Below are 25,888 nucleotides of genomic sequence, written 5' to 3'. Positions count from 1 at the left end.
CGGGCCGCCGGCTGCCGGCCCGAGCCTGCGCCGGTCCGGTCGGCAACAGCGCGCTCCGGTCACCTAGCCGCATTCGTAGAAGCTGCTGCGGTCGGAGGGACCGGCGGCGCTTTCTCCGAATGGTTTTCGATTCGTCACAGGCGGTTTGGGCAGCAGTGACTTTTCCATCGGCGGGAAGTTTATAAGTTCGTTCACATCTGTGCTGGGCTGACCTGCGCGTTATTGCGAGCACCGCATTTATGTAACAGGTCTCCCGTGCTCGGGCAATTACATCGCGTCACTTTCGGTGCAGAGGAAGGAATGTTGGGTTGGAGCATGGCAAAGCATTGCATATTTCCCCTTGCATATTCCGTTTGCAAAGCATGCTTTTCTTACAGGTCTGGAGCACATCACCCCCGCGTACGCGGATGAGGTGACGAAGATGCGGAACCCGATGCTGTTTCCTGTCCACGTGCTGAAGCAACTGGTGGGCTCTATGCGAGGGCGTCACAGGAGTCCCCACCACCCGCTCCACCTGTACGCTTGCCTCCACCCCAGCCTCAAGGTGCGTGTGCACGTGTGGACAAGCGTGCCTTGTGCCACCGCATCATCATTCCCGTGTCGTGTGCCAGTCGATGCTCGCTCGTCCGCGCCTGTTCATCCGTCGACTGGCGGTTGCTGACGCCGGCACTGACGCCGTGCGGTACAGAGGCCGTGCAGTGCTGCGGGACGAGTGAATAGCCACCTGCGCGGTGGATCTGCTGCGAGTGCATCCGAATGTAAACCGGCAGTGCTGCGGCGCTGTCTGACCAGCGGCGTGGCGTTCGTCCCACCCCCTCGTTCTTCCTGACGATCGGTCGCCACAGCTGCAAGCGGACGAGCTGGAGGAGTGCTCGCACTTGTTCGCCGACTCGTGCCTGGAGGCGCTGGAGCGGTTCGGCGCCGACCTGATGAACCAGCAGCCGGCGCTGGCCTGGCTGGCCGACAGCGTCGGTCAGCTGTACGCCATGACGGCCGTGCTGGCGCGAGCCTCGCGCAGCTACTGCATCGGTCTGCGTGACGCCGAGACCGAGGTGGGTGGCCCGGCCAGCCGGCGGCCCAGTCGGGCGGACGTGGGGTGGCGCCCGCAGAGAACTGCGGACCAGCATTGGGGAAGGTAGCTCACAAAATCACGAGGATGGGTTTTGTACAATTGCGTTGTGTTCCCACCGAGAAGAGCGTATGATCAATACCTCTGGGAACTAAGCAATACCAGCGTCGGTCCTTAGCATCATTGCGCGCTCACTCGGCACGACTAACAAAGCGCCTGTGCTCAGAACGACACCCAGGAGGGGGGGGGGGGGGGGGGGGAGAGTAGGCTCCAGATCCACTCAGGGACGACCGGTCACCCTGATGTTTCGTGTGGTGCATCAGAGTGGATGATCGGTACTAAGGGAAAGTGAAGAATGGAGTGCTTACAGCAGCATATGAGCCATTCGGCTGTACGTTTGTGGCTGATATGGTATTGGTGCGGTGTTGCCATAACGTGCGATCTAATTGAGATCATAACGTTTGTGGTGTGATCGGCTTTGGAGAAGGCATGTTCATGTTGTTTTTAGGATCGTCATTATGCTGACGTCGGGTGCTCTCGCTACACTGTTGTTCGTTTCTGTGTCGGCCTGGGCTGGAAATGCGTCTCAAACTATGAGCATGGCGCAGGCTTATGCCATGTTCCAGCCGTTTCCCAATGTCTACTTCACAGCTGTGAGTTAGTTCGTGCTCCGACTGCGCTGCGGTTGCTGGCTGGCGCCGCGCGATCTGTCGTAATGCCATGTCCGTGCCGGCACGTATTGGTCCTGCGCGGTGGGAGGGCCGCTGCGTGCCCGTGCGGTGCGCCGCCGCTGACTCAGGCCCGGATCCGCGGCCGGCAGCTCGCCTTTCGGATTTAGCACACCCATTTATCTTCCTGCAGACGCTGAACGCATGGTTCCAGCTGTGAGGGCATCTTTAAAAGCCGCATTAATCAAACCCCGCCTCTGCAACGCTCGGTTCTGATCTTTACGGCCGGCTGATGGTCGTATACTGGCCGTGTCCCCGTAAACAGCCCGGGGCGACAAGCCCGCAGGCGCGGGCCGGCCCGGGGACGGGTGCGCCGGCCCTGGATTGTGCCCCGCCGCCGAGCCGCGCGGAGGCCGCGGCAGGGGCTCGCCGAGGGAGGCGCAGGCGGCACGCGCAACGACGTGACGTGGTCCTGACAGGGTTGGGGTCAGGGAGGCACGGTCGCGGGGGCGTGGTCCTGACAGGGTCAGAATGGGAAGGCGGCTCTGGTGGGGTGGTCTTGCCAAGGTCAGGATGGGAAGGCAGTTCCTGGTTCTGACGAGGTCGGGATCGAAAGGCGGCTCTGGCGGCTTGGTCCTGACAGGGTCGGGGCCAGGAAGACGGCGTTTGGTGAACTGACTCAGTCCTCGCAGTTGAGTCAGGGCAGGGGTGGGGAGGTACTGATAACCAGCGCAGGCAGTGACGAGCTCAGAGAAACATTGGTGCCAGGTGGACTGACACACTTCTGGCAGTTGGGTACCGAAAGAGTCTGGTGGTAGACAAACCCGCACCATATGCACAGTGACGAGTCGAGGGATGTGCGGTTACGGTGCGATCCGCCTACTGGGGCGTGGACGTCTCCAGGAGGACGCCAGTGACGAGCGGGCCCTATATTTACGCATACGAGAGCTCTCATTCAGTCCTGCTGCCGTTATTTGTGCACATGTATTTTTCTCAGTTTTGACCTATCAAGATAGCTTGTTTCGTGAAGACTTCTCTCTAATCGCCTTTGTCGTGGCTTTATCGGACTGGTCAGCGGCCTAGCGCGAGTCGATTTAGGTGTTGGCCCCTCTTTGGAGTCCCCTTAAAGGTCAATCCGAATTTTGGTGATCGTGGTTTTAGGTCACCTGTTGGTAGCGTGCTTCCCATTTTTTACCTTGTGGCGAGATACTATCTTCAAGCAGCGCTGAGGTTTGGGGCCCGTGACCGTGTTCCTTGGTCTTGTATTCCCTCGTAAATCTTTGCTTTTAACAATGTCCCTGCGTCCCCAATTCCGCTGTTGCGTCCAGCGGAGTACCCGTCACCGACTGCCCGCCGCCGCCCGGCAGATGGCGCTGGCGACGTCCGTGGTGATGGAGGCGGCGGACCGGATCCGCCGCAACGGCCAGCACCTGGAGCGCTCCCCGCTCGCCTCGCCGGACTCGCCGCTGCTGAGGGCGGCCGACATTGTGCTGGAGCGGGGCGGCTACGCGTCGGCCCACTCGCTCCACCGGACCTACTGAGCTGCCTGGGCACTCCTCGGCCGCCGGCCGCGGCAGGCGTGACGGGTGTGGGCGTGAGCGGCCGCGCTCGGTGGTGAGGAGCACCACCTGCCCGGTCAGGCGTGCAATGTCTACCGGGTGTGGCCAGGTTAGAGTGACGTGTGTGTTACGCCGCCAGCGGAATCACGAACATACAGCATGCATATGAGCACCGGCTGAGACGTACTCACGGACGTCTCGCCGGAGCCGCCGAGTGTGTGCGGCCGTGCCGCTCTCGGTCGGCTGTGAGGTGTCGGACGTCGGACCCTGCGCTTCAGCGAGCCGCTGCGGGCGAGATCGGGGCACCGGCCGGCAGATACGCGGCGCAGCAGGACGGGTCCGGTGGCGACGCCGCGCCGAGGGCGAGAGATGCCCCCGGCCGCCAGAGCTCGGGCTCCGGCGGCGCCGGCCGGCCGGGGGGCGCGCGAGCTGGCCGCAGTATGTCGTGAGGCGCGCGGCGTCATGGTTCGTCCTGCTGTCTGAGATCACTGCAGTCTTGTCAGAGTATAGTGTTGCCACTCACCAGTGTCTGGTGTTGCAGAGCAGTGGGATAGATAGGGAGAGAGTGAGCATTTGCTGTGAGCTTTGGTATAGCTCAGACGGCAGCAGAGAAACTGTTCTTCTCAAGACATGATGAACAGTCCTCTACAAAGATCATCAACCGCTGTCGCGATGGAGGTCAAACCGATCCTTCTCACCTCATTTTTCTTCGCCACGCTACTTCAACAAACAGCCCTATGCTCAAGCACCACTGCTGTCATCGCAGCAACGGTGCCACCTCATTGGTTCAGGCCATGTGCTGACGCATTTCTTCCTACCATCACCTGAGTTAGGCCTGTACGCGTTTCCCATGACCCGGGCCGCCTCCGCGGTTGCCGCCCCGCCGTCGCCGACCGGGACCTGGTCAGCCACCTGTGCCGGCTTGCTCAGCGCCGCGTGGCGACTCTAATTAAAACAACAGCGCCGGCTAAATCGGACCGGGGACAGACGAGCTTGTCGTCGCCGACAAAATGTCCCCGGAGGACCTCAAACCGGCTGGGCGGCTGCCGAGGCGCACGACGCCCCTCCCCTGGGGTGGCCCGTCGGCCTCAGCGTGAGCCTCGCGCGCTGTCGGGGTGGCCGCTGGAGCCGGCGGGCGTCGCCGACGGCGCCTGGCCCGCCTGGGTTGGGAACCACCGGCTGCCAGCGCGGCCGCTTGTTATTTCTGCTATTATTGTCTGCTTGGCCGGCAACTGCGGTCTCGAGTTCCCGCCGGCGCTCGTTTGGCCGCCGCCTATTTCCGCGATGCTCCCGATCGCTCCCGCGCCGCCGTACCGCCGGGCACGCGGTTTGCCTGTCTTGCGGAGTATGTTTCGATGTGCCGTGACTTGATGCGTTTCGTCGCGCGAGCGATCGGCCGCCGGGTTTGGTGGCGGCAGTAGTCAGGGGCGGAACGAAAGAAGACCGGCACCTGTGTCCGCCGTTTTCTACCACGACATGCTCCGTGGCTTAGTTCTGCTCTGATCGGGATCGCGACTAAGCATAGACTAATTTGGGACGTGATCAAGGGGGTACCTGTGGAAGGGCGGCGCTCGGCCTGGATTCGCGTCGTGCAGGTCACCGCATATGGTGTCACTGTACGGACCTTATCACGGCTACGACGTGGCCCGGGGCCTTACGCCGACGGGGGTTTGGGGGTTTGTGGGATTGTAGGTGAAGCCTGGTAGCCTTTGTCTTAAACATGCTCACGCTAAAACAAGCTCGCCATGTGACCACCATCTACCACTACTGCGTTTTCACCCTGTTTTCTCATGGTTCATTTTGTTTGGATTTCTCGAAGAGGCTTATTCAGCTCAGCCCGGAGATGTGGAATGTGGGGGGAACGAAAGGCTACTAACCCGTATTCGATGTGTAAGTGAAGTCTCGGTCTCTTCTCAACATCAGGAAGCAGAAGACTTCGCTGCTGGGGCGAAGTATAGCACGAATCAGCGGGTTCGAATTCCTTTAAGGATGTTTACCCTTCCTTGAGAACAGCGTGGGTTGTTCCTTGACAACCTTGTGGCGTTGACGTGCTATTAAATATTGCGTCGCTGTTCAGTTCCCTGTGCAGCTTTCGGTGTTTAGGTCGGTCATTGAATGGTAGATTGCTGAATCCCGGCTTACGACCCACATATATCTTAAATGTGTTGACGGATCAAACTCTGGCGTCCAAAGTTGCTTTTTCGTGAGGGACGCCCTCGTGCACTATATGGTCGTGCAGTCGGAGCGCCCGAAAGCCACCATTACTGCTACGTGAGAGACGCCCAATCTTCCGGATATCTGTGGGATTCGGCGAGCGAATTAGATTGAAACCTTTTGAGGCATAGGCAGTTTGTCTGTATGCGTTGTCGAATGATATTTTTGTTATCAGGATCCGGATGAGAAAAGGTTCCTCCTAATGACAGGTACAACGCAAGGGATCACGCACCCTTTTATGTAGCGCCTGAAACTGCAGTGGCCACACGAGCATTCAGCACCGATGGCGCAACCGAGACTCTAACCCAGGCCCCTAACCTGGCAGCCGAAGGCGCCACTTATCTATCAATCCCTGGGAAAATGATCCCCACGGTCTACAGCCGGGCTTGCTTCCTCAGAGTACCGAATGTGTCCATCAGAGAACCAAATCCTGATTTTCTGGAACGCTTCTGTTTCTTTTTTCAAATGTAGTGACATTTTCGCGATATTTGATAACAGTTTCACATGTGTATGCCCGTCACCTACGTAAGCTTGCGCGCCCATGGATCTAATCGTTTGCCCCATGACATCGATTAATGTTATGGCGGCAGCAAGCTCTTTTCAGTTGTTGGGTGCATTTGGGGCGAGACCAACCTTTTCCGGCATATCAAGGCGCTGAACGACATCTGGTCTGCTCTTGAAAGGAAAAGAGGTCCTTGTACGGTGGTCGATGCATTTTCTGGACGTGAATCCGCCCAATGTTTTTTTTGGGCTCCTATAAGCAGAGCGCGTGAAAATAACCCTCTGAACTGAAAAAGATCACGGAGGCACTGAGCGCCTGCCTCCACTGCAGCCTGCCAGCGCATGCTGAGATATTTTGACCACGCGTACTTATCGCCACAATGAATTCAGTGACGGGAGGAAGACATCTCGAACACACAATGGGTCCGGTTGATCTTAAGTTGAACGCCGGTAGGCAAATACATAGTCGAGAGACTAAAAGCTGCGAAACTAGGAAGTAGCTGGAAACTTGTGACATCTAACACAGTAGGGAATCCAGCTGTGCAAAACCACAGCTGTTTTTTTAATGCAAATAATGACGCGAACAACATTTTGCTGGTGGCATTTTCCACTACGAGCCAAACAAGCACGAAACACCATCCCTCGTACGACTAATGGGATGCCGAACGTAGGCCATTGTTGTTGAGACTTCGAAATTGACAGGAAAAGTATGAAAAGAAGCAGTTAGCAATGCACTGAAATTTCCATAAAAGCCCAACGAATAATGCAAAGTTCTTCTGAAACACGTGTTCGTTTTTCGGAAGATATTTTTTGTACATTGTTTGTAATACCTTCTGCAGCGTATTTAGCGCCATATTATTTTTATATTTAGATATTTATTATATTTATTGTATATTATATGTAATATATATACAAATATTTAGATATTTAGCACCAAACATATCGGGTAGCTCCTTACGGCCTTTCTACAGCACCTGCTAACGTTACGCGCAGTTTCTTAAATATATTCTCATCAATTTCAATTTTTACCATTTCCCACAGGTCAAGCTAAGACAGGACTGCGCGCTGGATGCTCCGATAGTATACAAGGGCCATCCGTCCAGCCTACAGCTGGCCAGAACTCCGAGAGCTGGCGTGGGGTATGGAAGTGGCATAAGATTGGTATTCATACCCAGCATATATTGACCACCCCTTTGCCATTTCAGTCACATCGCCAACGTTCAGATAACCTCTCCGATGTATACGTTGTATCACTCACTGAATAGCATGATCTCTAGAGGTCAACGAGGACCTGTAAATGAGCAGTTCTAAGGTATAATCGTATATGGTTTATTGTATACTTTCGGTTGGTATTTTACATCCGGTTGTGTATTTTAAATTCGCGCATGCGGATTTAAAACACAACTAGCATAACACCGTGTTCTGAGTGGGATGAGCGAGGCGAGAACGTGAGTGGAAATTGTCAGATGTTTTGGAGGTGATGGCAAAAGCTAAGCTAATCAAGACAGACACCTTTGACATCTAACACCATGTCCACTTATGCTGAAGCCTCACGCCAATCTACCAGTTACCTGCTCGCAAATGTCTGGGAGCCCGGCCAGGCTCGTTGGTTTTAGATCAGTTTTAGTTTTTCTATATTTCATGTTGTCATAACATTAAATATTAATTATTAGTTAACTCTCGCCCTACTGTGGGGCAGAAGCCACCCGAAGGATTTTAAGGAAAAACTTTGGAAAGTTTGGATCACGGTGCGGCACTATCGGGTAGCGTAGCTTATGTCTTTTTTACACGTTATGAGCGTGTCAATTTTCTGTCCCGATTTTATTCCTGATCCATGATGTTTTTCTCCAGATCATGTCAGGGTTCCTTTGTTCCTGTCCCAGTTTTATTCCTGATCCATGATGTTTTTCTCCAGATCATGTCAGGGTTCCTTTGTTCAAGTGAGTACTGACTCGTATTTGTTTCACGTAGTGCATTCCAAAGAGACTGTAGACTACTGTTCGTATCTATATCACTCTGAAGTGCATTAGTATCATTCTGGTGATTTGGCAAAATAATGTCATCTAAGGGCAAGCTAGATCACACTTCGACCTTTGTGACCAGATTTGACGCTTTCAAGGTTATGGTACTTAAACCTGAACGGAAGCGTTTCTTTCCCCAATACTGTGGTCTGCTTAGTTTTTGACATTACAGTGCGAGCCGACGCAACAATCTTTTGACTTGATGTTTGTACCCTGCTAACTTTGACCGCCTATGACGTATTACAGATCACATGTGCCACGTTTATTAGTCCCCATTTGAGACAGTTTTCTAAGAGCTAATTCACGCTGTCTTCCGCATTGTCGTAACATGTTAGTTCTTGAAATAGCAGGTGCTGAGTGCTAATTCGACCACTTTGGCCCAATTTAAACTGTGAAAGGTCTTTTAATCATTGGTCAGTCACACCTGTTTGATGCGGTCTGACCAGTGTTTTCCCATGCCACTTTGTTTGCCGAGCTTTCGAAATATTAGGCTCATTGAGCTCACTGAGGTCCACCGCGTACAAGCCAGGTCCATACACTCGTATGCTTTCATTTCCTTCAGATGTCATCCGGGTCATTGTGTCATCCGTGCTCACCTCCGTCAGGAGACGCCAATCTTGTGTCATTCGTGTTCACCTCCGTCAGAAGAGGCCAGCCTCGTGTAACCCATGTTCACCTCCGTCAGAAGACGCCAATTTCTCGTCGCCCGTGTTCACCTTCGTCAGAAGACATTAGTTGAGTGTCGCTGTGACACCGGGTCGCCGAGATCTTGACTTGGTTTCGATCCGTGCTGTTCAGCTTTCTAGCTTTCTGTTGCTGCCACTTACCGCTTCATGTTAATCTATGGGGGTGGTGAAATATTGGTGGTATTGAAATGTTTCAGGGGAAAATCACCTCATATGAAAGTTCTTTTAAATTCCTAGCAATCTAAGCAGCATAAGGTTTGGAGAATTTGACATTCCGTTGTTGATAACCACGCGAGGCTGCCATCAGTGGGTGCAAATGTGTTTCCTTCTAGAAAGTGTGACGGCGTGTCTCTCAAGTTGGATCATCTCAGTTCAACACACGCTCAGTTGGAGGTCAGTTTGATCCCCAAAGGTTTTTCCAGAATGATTTGTCGACAGCGCGGCGTAACCGCGCCGAAATTTGCGTAGTTGTAGAAAATTGAATAACGGATAGTTTGATATTAAAAATTTAGATGTAACTTGTAGGTTCACAGACTTAAGGCAGGTCAAAGTCAGGCCATGGATCCAGTGAAGGTAATTTCTAGGGAATCGTTCGATCTGATGCAACAATAGAGTGACAGACTAAGTCTACATCTCTATGATAGTTTTCTAGGCAACACAACAATCAAATTAACAAATTCCATTGACCTGTGGTCAGGTATGAAGGTCAGACCATGGTCAAAACTAACCTGTTTTACTACTCTAGAGCGTACTATACGGAGTAGTTTCTGGCACTCCTTTTGAATTTTGTGATAGCAGAAACCGCATCATATATCTTCTATGAACTTGTAGGTCAGAAAAGGTCCCCGATTCAAAATAACCCAGGCCAACATTTTGCTTTTAGAAACATCCTGCGTAGCGTATTCCTTGATGCTTATTGAAATGCCAAAATCGAGGCAGTCTGGTACAATTTTGACCACCATAACCTTCATAAGGTCACACAAAATCACTGACCTTAAATAAGCATCGGTGACCATTTGCTTCGGATAGGTTCATGGTGGTTGCATGAGAAGATCTGGGGGCGCTTTGGACACCAGTCTGGAATTTGACCTTATTTGACCTTGTGTGACCCGGAATCATGGCCGATGAACCTCAAATTGGGACACAAGGTAGTTCACGTACCGACCAGCACACCCCATGAATTTAGTGTCTCTGGCGTTCTTACTGTCTTACTGCACTTAATTCTTGTACTCGCTGAAATATCAAGGGGGGTTTAAATTGGCCCTCACTAGCGCCAAGGATATTCGACCGGTCGCCCGGGCACGTGTTAAGAAAGGTTCACTTGGTCAGCAGCTTCGCTTGTAACTATTCCATACATTGTGTTAAAAGCCATTCGATAAACTATGATGAAAAACTTTGATGACGTGTGTTCTTACAACACACGTTAATGACAGTTCTGAACACGCGGGTTTCATCGATGCAGGACCTCAAGTTACAGCTTTGTCGCAACTAAAGTCGCCGGGCTATTGACAGTCCAGGTTTAAGAACCAGAAATTGACAAACCATTCGATTAAATTTGGAATCGGTCCTAAATGTTGCCCTCGCCAGGGGCATACGGTCTCCGCTGATCAAGTGTTGAAAACTGTGACACCTCAACTATGCGGGACGTTGGATGGACACCCAACACTGGTCACTGTATCCGGAAACCTAGCGTGCTGCGAGGGGTTACAGAAGCCAGACATTACGTGCCATGTCATGGCTGCATATATTTATCAAGGCCAGAGTTGTGGTGTCATTCAGTCGTGTCAGGTCCTGGGGTGATTAGATGAGGTCCTGATCACCCCGAGGGTGACCGACGTCAAATATCCCATCTGGTTTTATGTGGCTTCTGGATTTCACAGCTGTAGTATAAACAGCACATGATTGCGCAAATGTATATCCAGCCCACGGTCGTTCGGTGAGATGTTCTGCCACGGGCATTGGAGTTATTGACAGCCCCGCCCCGAGATCTGGTGAACTATGCATGTTAGACAGGTCACAAAGTATCCCTGAACAGTCCCCGTCACGTAAATCTTCAACGATGCTTTTTACATGCAAAACAAAGCTAATGTCAACAGACTTTTGTATAAGATACGTGGAATTTCCTCTTTAAAATGTGCTCGGGTGGGATGGGGCCAATTTAAAGAGAGTGCCCAGCGTTGGGGCTTATTTCAAATGCATGCTCTAGTGAAACCTCAGGACCAGGTAGCCTAATAATGACACTGGGTAGTGCCACTGCAGCACTGCCAATACATAATACGGACATCAGTTTTAATTATTTTCAAGTCCAAGTTAAGCTGTCAACGCTTTGAAGCAACACTACGCTTTTTAACTGCAATCGCGATCACCGGCTTCACGACAAGCACCGTGGCACTGCTGGTGCGTATGCAAGAACGTGCGCCATTGGCCCAGCGGGCGACAGGGGCCTGCAAACGAGAAGTGCATTGGTTGAAGTTTGAACCAGTGTGTCACTATGGACCATGTGATACTCCCATTGCTACTCTACTCCCTGATACTACTACTCTACTCCCTGATACTTCTACTCTACTCCCTGATACCTACTACTGTGATGCTCCCAAAAGCTACCGTGCGACTCGTGAAGAGCCACTGGGGCAAACTCCATGAAGCATAAATCAGTGATGGTGTGACTTTTCGTTGAATTCGCGTGATACTACCTTCATGTTCGCTCATCTTTTTGTTTAAACAGTGTTTCAAGCATTCGAGGCAGTAATTACGCAAACGTTTTGACAAATCAGTGTGCTGCTAATATAGAACATACGCGGCGGAACCAGCAAGGAAATAAAACACATTTCTTTCACAGTGGTGAGCAGGGAGTCCAATGATATTTGCTCCGCAGGAGTGGCTACTTCATACCGAAATTCTTAGGTGTTCGGGATTCCGAGAAAAGGGGTGGGACTGACCTAAAAATAAATGAAAAGTACAAAAAGCGGCATGCTCCATTTAACCTTCGAAGGTTTTCCTGAATTACTTGCGAACGCTGTAGGTAATCGACTAAATGATTACTGGTTTAGAAAATTGGATGAACCTTGTAAGGCCGCTAAGCTATGGCAGGTCTAAATCGGTCCATGACCAAAAGTTTATCAAAAATACAACTCACTTAAAGAATATCACGTACATGATTATTGTTAGGTAATCTTTATTCCTTTCTAATACTTGCCATGCCTTACATTGCACAAACACTGTACTATTTCAGATAACTTTATATGAATAAAGGTTTTTCCTGCACAATTTGACAAAAAGTGCTAGGTTTTCCCCATTGACCAGCAGTCCTGGTTATTCTTAGGACTTTCGAGGACTAAATGACATCACCCAGCACTACAAGGTGGTGCCGGGCAGCGGAACCCGGGACTGCTCTCTCCGCTGCTGCGATGGAGCGCCCGGCATCCATCCATCGCGCAGGTCTCCGACAAGTCAGCTGAGCGAAGGTCACCACTGTCCCGGACATCATACACAGAACTTGCTGCACCCGAGGAGTTTGTCAGAACGGTCGGTGAGGAGGCTCACTTTCAGGGGTGGAACTTTGCATCTCTTTGGACGGGACCATGGGCCCCCTCCCCCAATGATGAGCTAGGCCCCCCCAATGTTGGGCCGCACCCCCAATATTTGGCTGGGCAATCGCCATATTTTGTTCGGCTTTCACAATGTGGAACGTGGCTTCCGATGCGCTTTTAGTCCCTTGAAGGCACAACAAAAAACAATTCAAGGTTTTTTAGTGGCTGACAATTTGGTATTAAACGAAGACACTCATATAACAATACCCAATAACTTGCGTAAAACAAGACCCGTAAAAGTTTCATTTTGTAAGTCGCTAACGTCACAGTAAATGGGTGTGCGTTATTGGTGCTTTGCGGCGCTTCTAAGACTATAAGGTGACGCCTGCCTCTCATTCTGCCAGAAAGGGCGGACACCGCGGGAAATCGAACCCGACAGTGAATGGTTTAACGCAAAAACAATAACTAGCACACGTTGCCTGAATCGTGATGCCACTCCAGGAGCATATCATGACGTGAATATAGAAACGTTGGTCGCGGTAGCAGAAAACGGCAAAGCAGTTGAAATTCGTGAACCTTTGACGAGACATTCTTTCTTGAAGTAAAACATAAGGCCAGAGCCCTGGAATGTGAGTAACGTGTTTGTGCCGTTTACATGGAAATATCTAAATATTCTAACATATTGTGATACGTAATATACACGTTATGCAATCTGTAATGCGTGCACATTTCGTACACAATTGCATATGTATTTCCATGCTGTTTTAGCATGAACAGCACCACGGTCATGACGCGATGGCGCAATCTCGATTGTTCGTGATGCTGTGAATGCTAAATCCGTTCTGAACATCTACCTTGAAATCGCACGGGACCATTTTCGTCGTCAGTAACTAAAGGGCCCTTTCGTCTCATCCTGATGTCACGAGCAATTACATTGCGGCGGCCCGGGGCCCGGGGTGCCCTGGCCAATGTGAATGCCCTCAAAGGGATACATCATGCACCGGTCCCATCCCTGATGCCACTGGCCCTTTAGCCTGGGCTCCTGACACACGGTTGACGTAGGGACACGTTACTGACACAAAAGGATCCCTTACCGGCACAGGAAGTCTAAAGTCTTATTGGCACCAAGACACCAATTTGGCTTATCGACCGCTGCCGCCTGATTGAAACAGTACGGAGTGTCTCTCGTTCGGCCCTGCGACCTCTGACTGGCACAGGTCACTGCCTCATTGTGGGTGCAAATAGCCGCATCATCATTCATCATTCTCCTGTCATTGGGAAGAAGGTTCTGACCAACGCAAGAGGCCTTTTGACATTTAAGTCGCCACTCCTGTACCTGTTCAGCAAATATGTCCATGGCCAACTTCGGGCTTATTGCCGGCATGGATCCCTTTGATGTTGGACACTAAGAGTCCGTGATCAGCACAGGGACCAGGCCAATGCACCATCTTTCGCATTCACATTTGCAGGCCCGGCCCTGCCCCGACTTGGGGAAGAGGCCCCTGGGCCAAGGCCGGCGCGGGACGGAGAGTTCAGCACTGCCCACTGGCTGAGGTCCCTTCATTTCCCGGCCTACCCTTCGGACCCTCGCTATCGAGCCCTTCATAATAGTTACCCTGCGGCCCAAAGGGCTCCTCAGGACCTCGGGTCCTACAGACCGAAGGTAGGTCACGTGTCCTTGTTCCACCGATAGTCGTGCCCTTGATTGCTTGTGAAAGAAATCGGACAATTTTTATGACCTCTGGAGTTTGACGGCACTTGAAATTAAAAGGCTCTGAGACCTTCGTGGTTCTTCCCTAGAAGCGCGTTCCCCTTCAAAATACAAGTCGTGATGCCCGAAATGAAGGCATCGGAAAAAAATTCGACGAGAAGCCCGACTCAGAATTTTGTCAGGGTGGAAGGTACAAAAGCTGTGTGGCCCTTAATTTTGGTAACCCTCGGCAATGAAATGCTGGGGTCCTTCAAATGGCCCATTCAGTTTAGTGCCTGCAAAAATGAAGGTTATGGTACCTCAAAATACAGATTTTGGTGACCCATCGCCAAATGGGCTGCTCCCGGACTTCCCTGATGGGGAGGTACGAACACTGCGGTGCCCTTGAACTTTGTTGTCTCTTGAAAGCACATGTTTTGGAGCCTATTGTGGTACCCCCTGGAATTGGGTACCTGCTTAAACCATGTTTATGATAATCCACAGTAAAGGTTTTGTGGTGCCTCTTTGCTGAAGGGTACAATGCAGAATTTGGGCGGGCTGGAAAGCAAAGAGATCGTGGCACTCCTTATAATGAACGTTTCGGACTCTTGCAATAGCCCGCTTGGATTTGTTGCTTAAAGTAAATAACTGTTTTGGTGCTACGAAATAAAGGTTTTGGTTCCCGTCGCACTTAATAGTGGCTGGTTTTTCACCAACAAATAATCCGTCTTTGAACCAAAACAGGATGCAAAATCGACGTCTTGCAGTTTCAGAAGACGTGAAACGATTATGAAAAGCCACTACTAAAATGTAAACGTCCGTGCGCTGTTCCGTGCTCACCCTGAAGAGATGAGCTGTTGAGGATGAGCGTAGCTCGTTATATTAAGCACCGTAAATATAATCGTTGTGTAAAAGCACAACGTCGTTTAAGTAGTACCTGCATGTATGCTGAAGGTCATTAACTCCACGTAACAGTGTTGAGCTCATGATCCCAAACAACTAGGAACTACAAGCCTTTCTTTCTTACACCAAATCTACATTATGACCGCAGAGTCAAATGAACAAAATTTGTGAAGAAACGCGTCTCAAGGATGAATTGGAAAAGGTTTATGGTTTCGGCTCCCCAATGAAAAACGCAAATTCCACCCCTGCTCACTTGTCGTTCAAGCATACTGAATGCGTGTTGTGTCGTGGTGAAATATATATATATATATATATATATATATATATATATATATATATCGCCGCAGTTTGCTTTACTTGCTATGATCTTTCTTGACAAAAATGAGCCGGATTGACGTAGCGCAGTTTCGAAATACCCTCTCCTTTGCTTTGCACCAGACAGCGTAAGAAGGTTTAACGGAATTTTTGCCTGGTCTTCAGCCGGAGGTAATTGTGCCCCCCCCCCCCCCCCAGGGTCATTTTCAGACCCAACTAGGGTCTGAAAATGTTAAATAATGAGGTCATGCTTTTAGGTTATTGAAAGCAGGAGCGATTTTGGTCTCTGTGAGGCTGTGACACTTAAGACTTAAAAAATCGCGACGTGATAAATCATATCATGAACTTTGTTTATTCCGGTTTTCACGCAAAATTGCGTTCACAACAAACAACAAGCTGTGTGAGGTATTTTAGTACCCCTGGCTTTATGGCAGCATCTGCATGTTTTCTCCAATGAAAGTTAACAGACGAGTTAAATTCAAGATACGCAGGTGAAATAAAGTTCCTGTCAGAATTTAGAAGTCCTCGATGTGGAAACGGATTGGCACGGATTCATTTCATAAATTGCTCTGGTAAAGCGGGCCGGACCGGAATGGATTGACAAATCGGGAAAAGCGGATTGGCAGACGGATTGGATCTGGACTAGACGGCCCAGACTGGACCAAATCCTGCAAAGCCAATCCTCGAAGTGCTCTACAGGAGGCTGGGTGGGCATGCATAAAAATAGATGACATAATAGCCAACAGAAGGCACGTGGGCGAAGGACGACGGCAAACTATACCGAGACCGGATGCAACAAATCATCGGTCAGGAGGCACGGGCCGACACTGACGAGGTCAGAACCAGAACAGGGGGCTGATGAATAGCAGACAGGCACCGGTGTTTGATCTCACCGCCGCTGCACACTGCCGCGCAAACGCTGCTGTCTGACAATGCGGATGTTACTGGCTTTTCTGGTGGTTTGGGAAGTCGTAACTATATAGGATGTTCATGCAACACCGGTTGCAAAAAAAAACCCGCCTGATGTACGACATCATTGCTGTCATTCTTCTTTTGGGGTCTGGGAGCGTGAGGGCAGTGACACAGCACGCCTGCCTGCCTGTTGAAAACATCTGCCTGTTAATGGGTCGAGGGCCTTTGCAAAGGGCGACGCCGCTGTCCGACGCGCCATATATTTGGCGCGGCTGGGTGCTGGGCACACTTTGTTCGGCGGGCGTCGCCAGTAAGCGGCCGCCAGCGCGCCACAAGTGCGGGGCTCCGGTGCTTCCAAAATAAGCCGCCTTCTGATTCAGATACGGCCGGCGATCGACGTCGGCGGTGCCAACTCCAACATGATTTACGGTGGTCCGATGGAGGCAGCAGGATTCCGGTGCAGGCCAGGATAAATGAGGCGACCGGCGGGGAGCCGTCGCCGGCGGCCAGTGCGCTGTTGGTCTATCGAGGGCCTCAGCAGGCTCGGCGGCGGATGCAATGGAAAGAGTGAAGGGGAAAATATAGAGGGAGAGAGAGAGGGGGAGAGAGAGAGGGAGACAAAGGAAATATAGAAAGGGAGAGGGAGGTGAGGGAGGCGAGAGAATAGCTGACACATTGATATGCCCTGTTCATTGCATTTGAAGCCAGAACAACAACAATAACAGCAATCAATCCTTATGGTTTCAAAACTGTCGAACCATCAGTGATAGATAATTTTTGACACCTCGGATGGATCTTCCCTGGCCAGCCTAGCTTGTAGCTTTTGATAAAAAATGTTCAATTCTTAAAGAAATGACATTGACTATGAAAACCAGGGCTGCGGCGGACAGGCACGGCGTGATGTCGCACCTCGTTTGCATGATTGTGTCGACTACATTTTGTAATAACTAACGCTTCACATGGGACCTCATGCACCCCAAAATTTCGCGTGAAGTGCATCGAAACTGCCCCGAAATATACATTTTCAGCTCCCTTTCTGTTCTTGTGATGCGCATGTGATGTTTTGTGTGATGCCTAGATCGATTCGACAGCAATGTCTCGACTGCTAACAACTCCGTTTGTAGCATCTAAATTCAGCAAGTTATTTTTGATCCCTCTGTCGAAATCATGGAAACGTGGCACCAAAGCAGCCCGAGGAGCTCTACCCGCCAATCTGCTAGATTTAGCTTGGAATGGTCTAAAAGTGTTCCTCGCCACGTGATCGCCGCCCAGAAATAGCGTCTCTCCTGGAGATGTGCTGATTTATCTACACCACCACGGCTTTCATCTACGTCGGTGAGGCACATTTGGCCCAGTGTAACTGCGTTTTGACGAACGAATGGAATGGAGCCCGATCAGGCCTGGTCGCATCACCGACTGCGCACTCTGAACCGCCGTGACGTGGCCTGGGGCTGCAGACCAAACTGCTGCCCGGAGCAATGGTCGACACTGGGCACGAACGCCTATGGTGAAACCGTGGCTATAGATGAAACGCAGTTTACAAAACACATATCGACAGCTAATTGTCACAACACATGTGCGGTTGTCACTAGGTGCATCAACCACACATTCCATTTCCGGAAAAGGAAGTAACTGAGTTCATTTTAGATGCAGCGTCAGCTTTGTCCCGGTCCCACCCCAACAATATCCGGCCTGCTGCGGCCGCCTCTGCCCGGCCTACTGCCGCCTCTGGCTAGCCTGGTGCCGCCCCTGCCCCGCCTGGTGCCGCCACTGGCTCAGAAGCCCGCCGACTCGCATTTGGCCGGCCGCCTGTTTGGTTTTTCGCGTCCAAGTCGACAACGGCCTGGAGCCCGGTCCGGAACCGGGGGTCGCCAGGAAAATATAACCCGCTGCTCGGACGCCGCCCATCCGGCTATAAATACCCACCGGTAAATAGAGAGACTATTCCTGGCTTGGGACCGCCGCACGGTTATTGCGAACGTCGCATTTCATGGCGGGTACAAATGACAGGGTTTAGGAAAAGCAGCGGACGCGGAGCGCGTCGTGCTCCCGGCCTCTCCGCTCTCCGCCCGGAGACCGCGGCCAAGACAAGCTGTGGACATCTGGGAGGTCTGATGTGCAACACGAGATGGGGAGGTGGTGGAGGTGTGAGAGATCAACAGCGTGCGGAGAGAGGTCGACTCGGTATAAGTAACAGATAACGTGAGCATCAGCTTGTCAAGTGTTATGCGTGCTGGCAGGCTACAAACTTCACTTGACTGCCGACTTTGTGGGTGCAGTATCGCTGGCTAAAATCATCAGATGTCGCACTCTTCACTTTTTTCTTGCCTTTCACCATGCACTTTTTTAATTGGTAAGGGACATTCAACAACTAACATGCACACGGCTTAAAATAATGTTTTCGCTATCAAAACATGTTTCCCACCAGTTTAGATAATGTTGATCCCCCAAAAAACGACATAATTTGGGTCATCGCATGAATAGACGCAGTTGGAATTTGAAATAGTGTGTTATTGCCTCATGTATCATTGCCGAGTTTCTTGCCATCCCTTTTTCTTTATTTTGTTGTATTCATGATCATTGGCTATGCAATATTTATCTGAAGAAGCATGGAAGATGTGTTTATGGTTTTGACACAAATCTAACTGAGTTAGGTTTTGGCCATATGCCGCTGGTTTCGAGCTCTTGCTGTGCCACTGAAAAATGTAACAGTTATATACGTACAATTCCTATGTTGCTCAGGTTCTAATGACTCTACATTCCCTATTTTTGGTACAATGCCGTTTATCATTATGATCGAATGCGTTCAACGCTTGTTGGATGTAAGACGAAGAGTTTTAAGATTTATTTAGTATGGCAGATGACCTGCTTCCAAAATAGAAGTGATAACGCCTAATCAAGTCCATTGTAGCACCAGATTTAGGGAATGCGCCATGTAAACGTACAATCTTCGACTTGCCGAAAATAAAGCAAAACCCTTTTGGGCAAATTATTATCATGCGATCATGGGGCGTGACTTCAAATATCACATTTAAGTCGCATAAAATAGGTATCAAAATCTGTATTTTTGAGCCACTTGAAATCTTAGCATCAGTATATACTCATTTATATTTTCGCTGCATGCTCCTGATAAATAGGTTTACCCTACCAGCACATTGACCGATTTATCCCGCGAGGGTGGCACATCCAGCTTCGTAACTAGCGTACAACATATTGAAGATCAACACGCGCCCGGATGACCGGCTGGATACCCTTTGCTCGGGTGGGGGTCAATTCGACCCCCCTGAGATCTCGGGAACATAGAAAGCTAGAGATACGCAATTCACAGAGTATATTGACCTGTACATGGATTCACTTAGGTCAAAGTTTGAGGTCTCTAGGCCATGACCTTCTAAACAAATAAGGTCAAACGAGGTCAAATTCCACGTTGGTCTTCAAAGGGCCCGCAAAACCTAGATAACTGTTTCTAAGCGAAAAGTCACGTTCTCATTTAAGGTCAGTGACCTTGTTTGACCTTTGGAAGATAACGGTGACCAAAACCATACAGGGCTGCTCTGAGTTTCGCATTTAAATAGGCGACAAAGATTACGCTAGGCAGTATGTTCATAAAAACAAAATGTTTTAGGGATATGATTTGCTCGTTCAGCTGTTGTGTTACCTAGGAAAGCATCTCAGAGATGAAGAGCAACGACCGCCAAACATTGCGGGTGCCTAGATAGGTTACATATGTACATTGCGCAATTGTGACTCATAGATGTTTTATGGTTACGTATGGCTATGGCACCATCGCTCATATTTTACAACTCGTTGGATGTATATCTTCCTGTACAAAGAGCCACATAGGCCCGTCATCGAGCAAGACACCTACATGCAACAAGAAAACACAATGACATATGCCATCACACGACGCATGCACACAAGCACCATCAAAGCCAACAAAAGCCTAGCGATGAATAAGAACAGTGCAAATTAGTACAAACACATGAAACCACACAGAAATGTCATCCAAAAAAAGAGTACAACAATCAACATCACGAGCGCATGGAACCTGAGGCGCGCTGGGACGGAACTGGAACAATAAGCGGATCCATCGTCCCATCAGGTATATTTGAGTGGGGGCGGTTGATTGAGCTTACTTGAAAATAATGCTCTTTTCGATCAGGTGGCGATCAAGACGTGCCTTGAGTGAGTGGAAAAAAGACTCTTCACAAGTTCAGACGGGAGCGACTGTTAAACTAAAGTGAGACGATAGGCGGCGGCGGTCATGAAACGGCAGCGCGACCAGGGCAAAAGCATGAGACGGAGGTCATGGTGGTTCTCATGAGACGGCGGTCATGGTGGTTCTCATGAGACGGCGGTCGTGGCGGCGACATGAGACGGCGGTCGTGGCGGCGACATGAGACGGCGGTCATGGTGGTTCTCATGAGACGGCGGTCGTGGCGGCGACATGAGACGGCAGTCATGGCGGTTCTCATGAGACGGTTGTCGTGGCGGCGACGTGAGACGGCGGTCATGGCGGTTCTCATGAGACAGCGATCGTGGCGGAGACATGAGACGGTGGTCATGGCCGAGACATGAGACGGCGGCCATGGCGGAGACATGAGACGGAGGTCATGGTGGTTCTCATGAGACGGCGGTTGTGGCGGTTCTCATGAGACGGCGGTCGTGGCGGCGACATGAGACGGCGGTCATGGCGGTTCTCAAGAGACGGTTGTCGTGGCGGCGACATGAGACGGCGGTCATGGTGGTTCTCATGAGACGGCGGTCGTGGCGGCGACATGAGACGGCAGTCATGGCGGTTCTCATGAGACGGTTGTCGTGGCGGCGACGTGAGACGGCGGTCATGGCGGTTCTCATGAGACAGCGATCGTGGCGGAGACATGAGACGGTGGTCATGGCCGAGACATGAGACGGCGGCCATGGCGGAGACATGAGACGGCGGTCGTGGCGGTTCTCATGAGACGGCGGTCGTGGCGGCGACATGAGACGGCGGTCGTGGCGGCGACATGAGACGGCGGTCATGGCGGTTCTCATGAGACGGCGGTCGTGGCGGCGACATGAGACGGCGGTCGTGGCGGCGACATGAGACGGCGGTCATGGCGGTTCTCATGAGACGGCGGTCGTGGCGGCGACATGAGACGGCGGTCATGGCGGTTCTCATGAGACGGTTGCCGTGGCGGCGACGTGAGACGGCGGTCATGGCGGTTCTCATGAGACAGCGATCGTGGCGGAGACATGAGACGGTGGTCATGGCCGAGACATGAGACGGCGGCCATGGCGGAGACATGAGACGGCTGCCATGGCGGAGACATGAGACGACTGCCATGGCGGTTCTCATGAGACGGCGGTCGTAACGGCGGTCACGAGATGGCGGTCACGGCGGAGACATGCGACGGCGGTCATGACGGCGACTACGGCGGCGGCCATGAGACGGCGGTCATGGCGGCGGTAATAACGGCGGTCATGGCGGCGGTAATAACAGCGGTCATGGCGGCGGTAATAACGGCGGTCATGGCGGCGGTAATAACGGCGGTCATGGCGGCGGTAATAACGGCGGTCATGGCGGCGGTAATAACGGCGGTCATGGCGGCGGTAATAACGGCGGTCATGGCGGCGGTAATAACGGCGGTCATGGCGGCGGTAATAACGGCGGTCATGGCGGCGGTAATAACGGCGGTCAGGGGACGGCGGCCACGGCGGCCGCCATAAGACGTGATGAGTCCTTTGAGTTTTATATGTAATAGCTGCGAGATCTTTTAGCCATCTAGGCGCGATGTTTTCCATGTTTGCAAGTTGCTGAAGTGTGCGTGCTTTAGATACGCCATAAATATACACCATAAATTCATGCTACAATTTATTGTCTTGTTTGACCTCATTTTAGTTATGTCAAAAAGCATGGGTCTTTCAGCAGAACTTGTCAAAGATAGCATTACCAGCATCACTCGCATTCGGCAGAAGCAGCCTTATGCGCAAAAGAAAAACATTAAATACTGTCAGCGAATGAAGAATCTTCATTGGCGCTGCTCGTTGAGTTCGACCCCAGGTCACCCCGCTTGCGAAAATTGCCTGATATTTGCCGACAGAACAATTTATGGATTGGATCTATCCATGGTGGCGGGTGGATCCGTGAGGCACATGGACAGGTTTAGACAATTTGGACAGCACACGAACTTTCACCGGATCAGATTTCAGAATTTGCCAGGTCAGACAGATTTTTCTTTTCTTTTTTTTTTAAAGATTTGATCCGAACCCTTTGAATGGATGTATTTCCGGGATCAGAGCTCACGCTAAGCAGTGCTTGTTGTGTGAGCCCTGAGCCCTACCATCCGATCGCGCAATTTCAGGCAACGGCAGAATTTGGTGGCGAAAGCTTAAAGTGCCGCAATGCTCGGCACGGTCCGTCCTGCCCTCTGACGTCAACTGACCTTTAGCGCGACCGCTGCCACCGGCCGCAGGCCATACCTGTCAAGGGCAAATAGCGAGCGCCCTAAAGCGACTCGAACCCACCCCGCCACGGGTGGGTGCATCGGAAGGCAGGCGCTCTAACCAACTGAGCCACCGGGGCGGACCCCGGTGATTGAACGGATTGAAAGGCAATTTGATTTCGAAGGGTGCTAGCTGGATTTACAATCCTCACTGCATCAATTATATGATGTGAGCTTCAATCATACCGAAGAATGCGGGTTTCCAGCATTGTTAATATAAAGGTATCCTAGATTACTGGTATAAGTATGCCAGTAGGAGGTATAGTCCACAAACGTGGCTACTAACTTGTAATGCCAGTAATTTGATACCAAGCCATCACCTGATTACCATCTATACAGCTGACAGGGCCAAGCAATGGAAAATTACTGGCAATGTACATAACGCATAGTCAAAATGTTGTGCACCATACAGCCACACCATAAATACCCTGATTAATGGAAAAGAAATAACAGCTTATTATTTGCCATTTTGACAAGCGTTCACCTAGCGTTGCAGAGAAGTACTTAATACAGGTCAGTGCCATTTTCAGCATTTTATTTTAGGCGCTCATTATCAATACCAGTGAATCATGCAGAATGCTACATGGTCCAAACCGAAACTGTCATCGTGACGCCAAATACGTGAAATGTATACATCGCGCACTGATGGCCTGGCGCGTCGCCCTAAAATAATAAAACTGCCATCCCGAGAGACACACGGGCCGTGCTGATCATTTCTCGAGCAACCCCTCAATGGTGCGATGAAATATCGGTATCATGATGGATTATTTTGCTTATGCCTTCAGAGGAACCAAAAAAGAAATAGCAAGAATTCGGTTTTAAAGTAGTCGACAATGCTCCATCGGTACATACAGCTGGCTAGGAACAAATGCTATTTTCTAAGACAATATCACGTCACTGAAACGATTGAACACCCGACGAGAGCGTAGTTTCTTTAAGAGTGGATACCAGATCAGTTGCTTTACTTCTTCACCGCCACCGTGTAAAGTTGTGTGTGCGTAAGTTGGCATGCATGCAGTGCGTGTCGTGCCTTTTCTGGCAAGGAACAAGTAGGTCTTATTGAGTTACATTAGGTAACAATGGGTTTTGCAATTGGGAAAGCAGTTGTACAACATAATTCATTCGTGCTGAAGTGGCAGATGCATGAGCGTTTTTGGATGTCCATATCTATGCTGAGTAATCTGACAGAGTAGAAAGGATTTAGCAACATATCAGAGTTTAAACGTGGAGCAACTGGTTTGGTAAGTAATGCGCTAAAATGGCATGTGTTCCGTCTCCGCCTCCTCTAACAGACAGTTCTCGTTAGCAGGTGACGCAACAGTTCACACAGAATGGTATATTGTTGTCTACTTGTGGAAGCCCTTATCGAGACCCAGCAGTGTGCTTCTAGTTTGTTGTGCTTACCTCGTGGGCCGGAAAGGCCATTTGGAACGCGGCAGTCACGATTTGGAAATTAGGCATTTAGCTGACAGCGATAGTGAGTTCGATTTTGGCCGTTCATCCTGCTGGGATTAATACGGCAAAAACACATTAGGTGTTATAACTGAGGTGAGATACCCGGTTTGTTTAAAGGGTGGCTGCGCGGATCAGGCTGTTGCGCGCGGATCAGGATGCTGAGCGGGTGCCCTACACTTTTCAGCTAGCTTTACTTTCAGGTACGGCGAGGGAGCGGGAAATCGCTCCACTTCCCATGTTTGGAAAAACTGAAGCGCCCTAATGACGTTGCATCGGCAGAAAGCAATGTATGATTTACAAATTGCGTGCGGGCCGATGTCTTCAAGATTTGCCAGCTTTCTGGACTGGTTAAGCATTTAAGGAGAGCTTAAGCATTTGCGCATATGATTTCTCAGAGAGAGAGAGTCAATTATCAGAGATGTTCAAAATATCAGAATATATCGAAATGTCACTGGTGGCTAGGGATGGCCAGCTGTAGATAGCTAATGAAGTCTTAAACGCAAATTATTGACATCTGATATGACGCTGTTCCATACGACCCAAATATTTATTTTTCCTTTCACTAATACTGCATTCTTTCTGAGAAATAAAGACCCATACCGTAAAAACGGAATAACCAAAACTTATGACCAATTTTCGCCCTAGATTTATGCTGAGATGTATTTTTAGCTCCATCCAAGCAGGTTAACAATGAAGCGTATTAATTGGTAGTGACCAATTTTTACATCCGGCCAGTGCTTCAAACTGACTTGTTGAATGTTAGTGTTTGCAGCCAGTCAGAATATTGATATCAAACGTGTTAAAAAGCAACGACTTTTGTCATTTTATGTCAAAATCAAAAGAATTTGGGCACAAATTAGGGTGACATTTTATAAGTATATATTTGCTAAGCCGGACCGAACCAGGTTCCATTCAGAGATTTCAAAAGTCGGATTGGCAGGCGGACTGGATCTTGGGGCGCCGGAATTACTGGACCGGATTCATAAAACGCAGTCCGGGAAGTGCTCTATTGCCGAGTAATAGTTATTCGTCAAGTCAAACTATTTCCTAAAGATTTTAACATGTCAAAATTATGTCCCATATACGTGGCTCACGATTCGCATCTGACTGACAAAGAGAAATGGTTTCATTAGCATTTGCTATTTGCATCTCCAGGAAACCTGGGCTAATGGTCTGAAGTCTATTTGCCACTGATTACCAGCTCCAATGATGTCCGATACCAAAGACTCTTTTGGTATAATTAAACTGCAACGCAACATTCGAGGTGCTTTTGCATCGAAAATCTCAGCAATGGTTTTGCATTACATCATCACCTGTGGCCTATACCCTGATGTGTGGTGTCCCTGCAGGCTAGGGCTGATCAGGTTCCATGTCGTGTCGTTCCAGGTTCCATGTTCCATGCCGTGAGCAGCGCAGCGCAGCGGCGTTTGAATACGTCGAACCAGAGCTCTCCGTGTTCACAGACCAAGCGGGCCAAACAACAAAACGGCACCTGTGCCGGGAGCCGCACCCGTGGCGCGCCTCTGTTTGTCCTCATCCGACCCTTCCACATCGGCGGATTTATTTGATGCCGAATTGGCAGCAGTGGGGTGCCAGGTCTGGACCGGCCCTGGCGCTCCACACCAAGCTCGATTTCGCCCTGCCAGAGTTCATGGCGCCGGCCCGGACATCCCCATCGTCTGGGGCGGATGACTGGGCAGCACGAACGGCCGTCCACAAGGGCCGTGCCATTCTCCTGCACACCATTCCGTGTATCCCATCACACTCCCGCCCCGTCTTTCTGACACCCGTACCGCCTCCCTTAATGGGGCCTGCCCTGACCCCACTCCCTCCAGCCCCATTGTCTCGTCCCACCACACATGGCACCAGTTCACAACAAC

The 25,888-nt window shown here is 50.5% G+C and overlaps 1 protein-coding gene across 2 annotated transcripts in view; it reads left to right on the top strand.

The window, feature by feature from the left end:
- The window catches only part of LOC119092650 (complex I assembly factor ACAD9, mitochondrial), a 30,798-nt gene extending 5,374 nt beyond the window's left edge, over window positions 1–25,424 (top strand). The window contains exons 9-11 of one of the 2 annotated variants that reach the window (XM_037215612.1): window positions 378–544; window positions 846–1,052; window positions 25,395–25,424. In XM_037215612.1, the coding sequence (XP_037071507.1) occupies window positions 378–544; window positions 846–1,052; window positions 25,395–25,415 (395 nt within the window). In that variant the 3' untranslated portion in view covers window positions 25,416–25,424. Of the gene's footprint in view, window positions 1–377; window positions 545–845; window positions 1,053–3,104; window positions 4,025–25,394 lie in introns of those variants that run through there. The other variant, XM_037215611.1, reaches the window with a different exon arrangement.
- Window positions 25,425–25,888: the final 464 nt, after the last annotated feature.

The sequence above is a fragment of the Pollicipes pollicipes genome, unplaced genomic scaffold (genome assembly GCF_011947565.3).
Source record: "Pollicipes pollicipes isolate AB1234 unplaced genomic scaffold, Ppol_2.1 Scaffold_3447;HRSCAF=4054_pilon_pilon_pilon, whole genome shotgun sequence".
Taxonomy (NCBI): domain Eukaryota; kingdom Metazoa; phylum Arthropoda; class Thecostraca; order Pollicipedomorpha; family Pollicipedidae; genus Pollicipes; species Pollicipes pollicipes.
The sequence above is the reverse complement of the archived record's forward strand: the minus strand, read 5'-3'. Positions and strand labels throughout refer to the sequence as shown.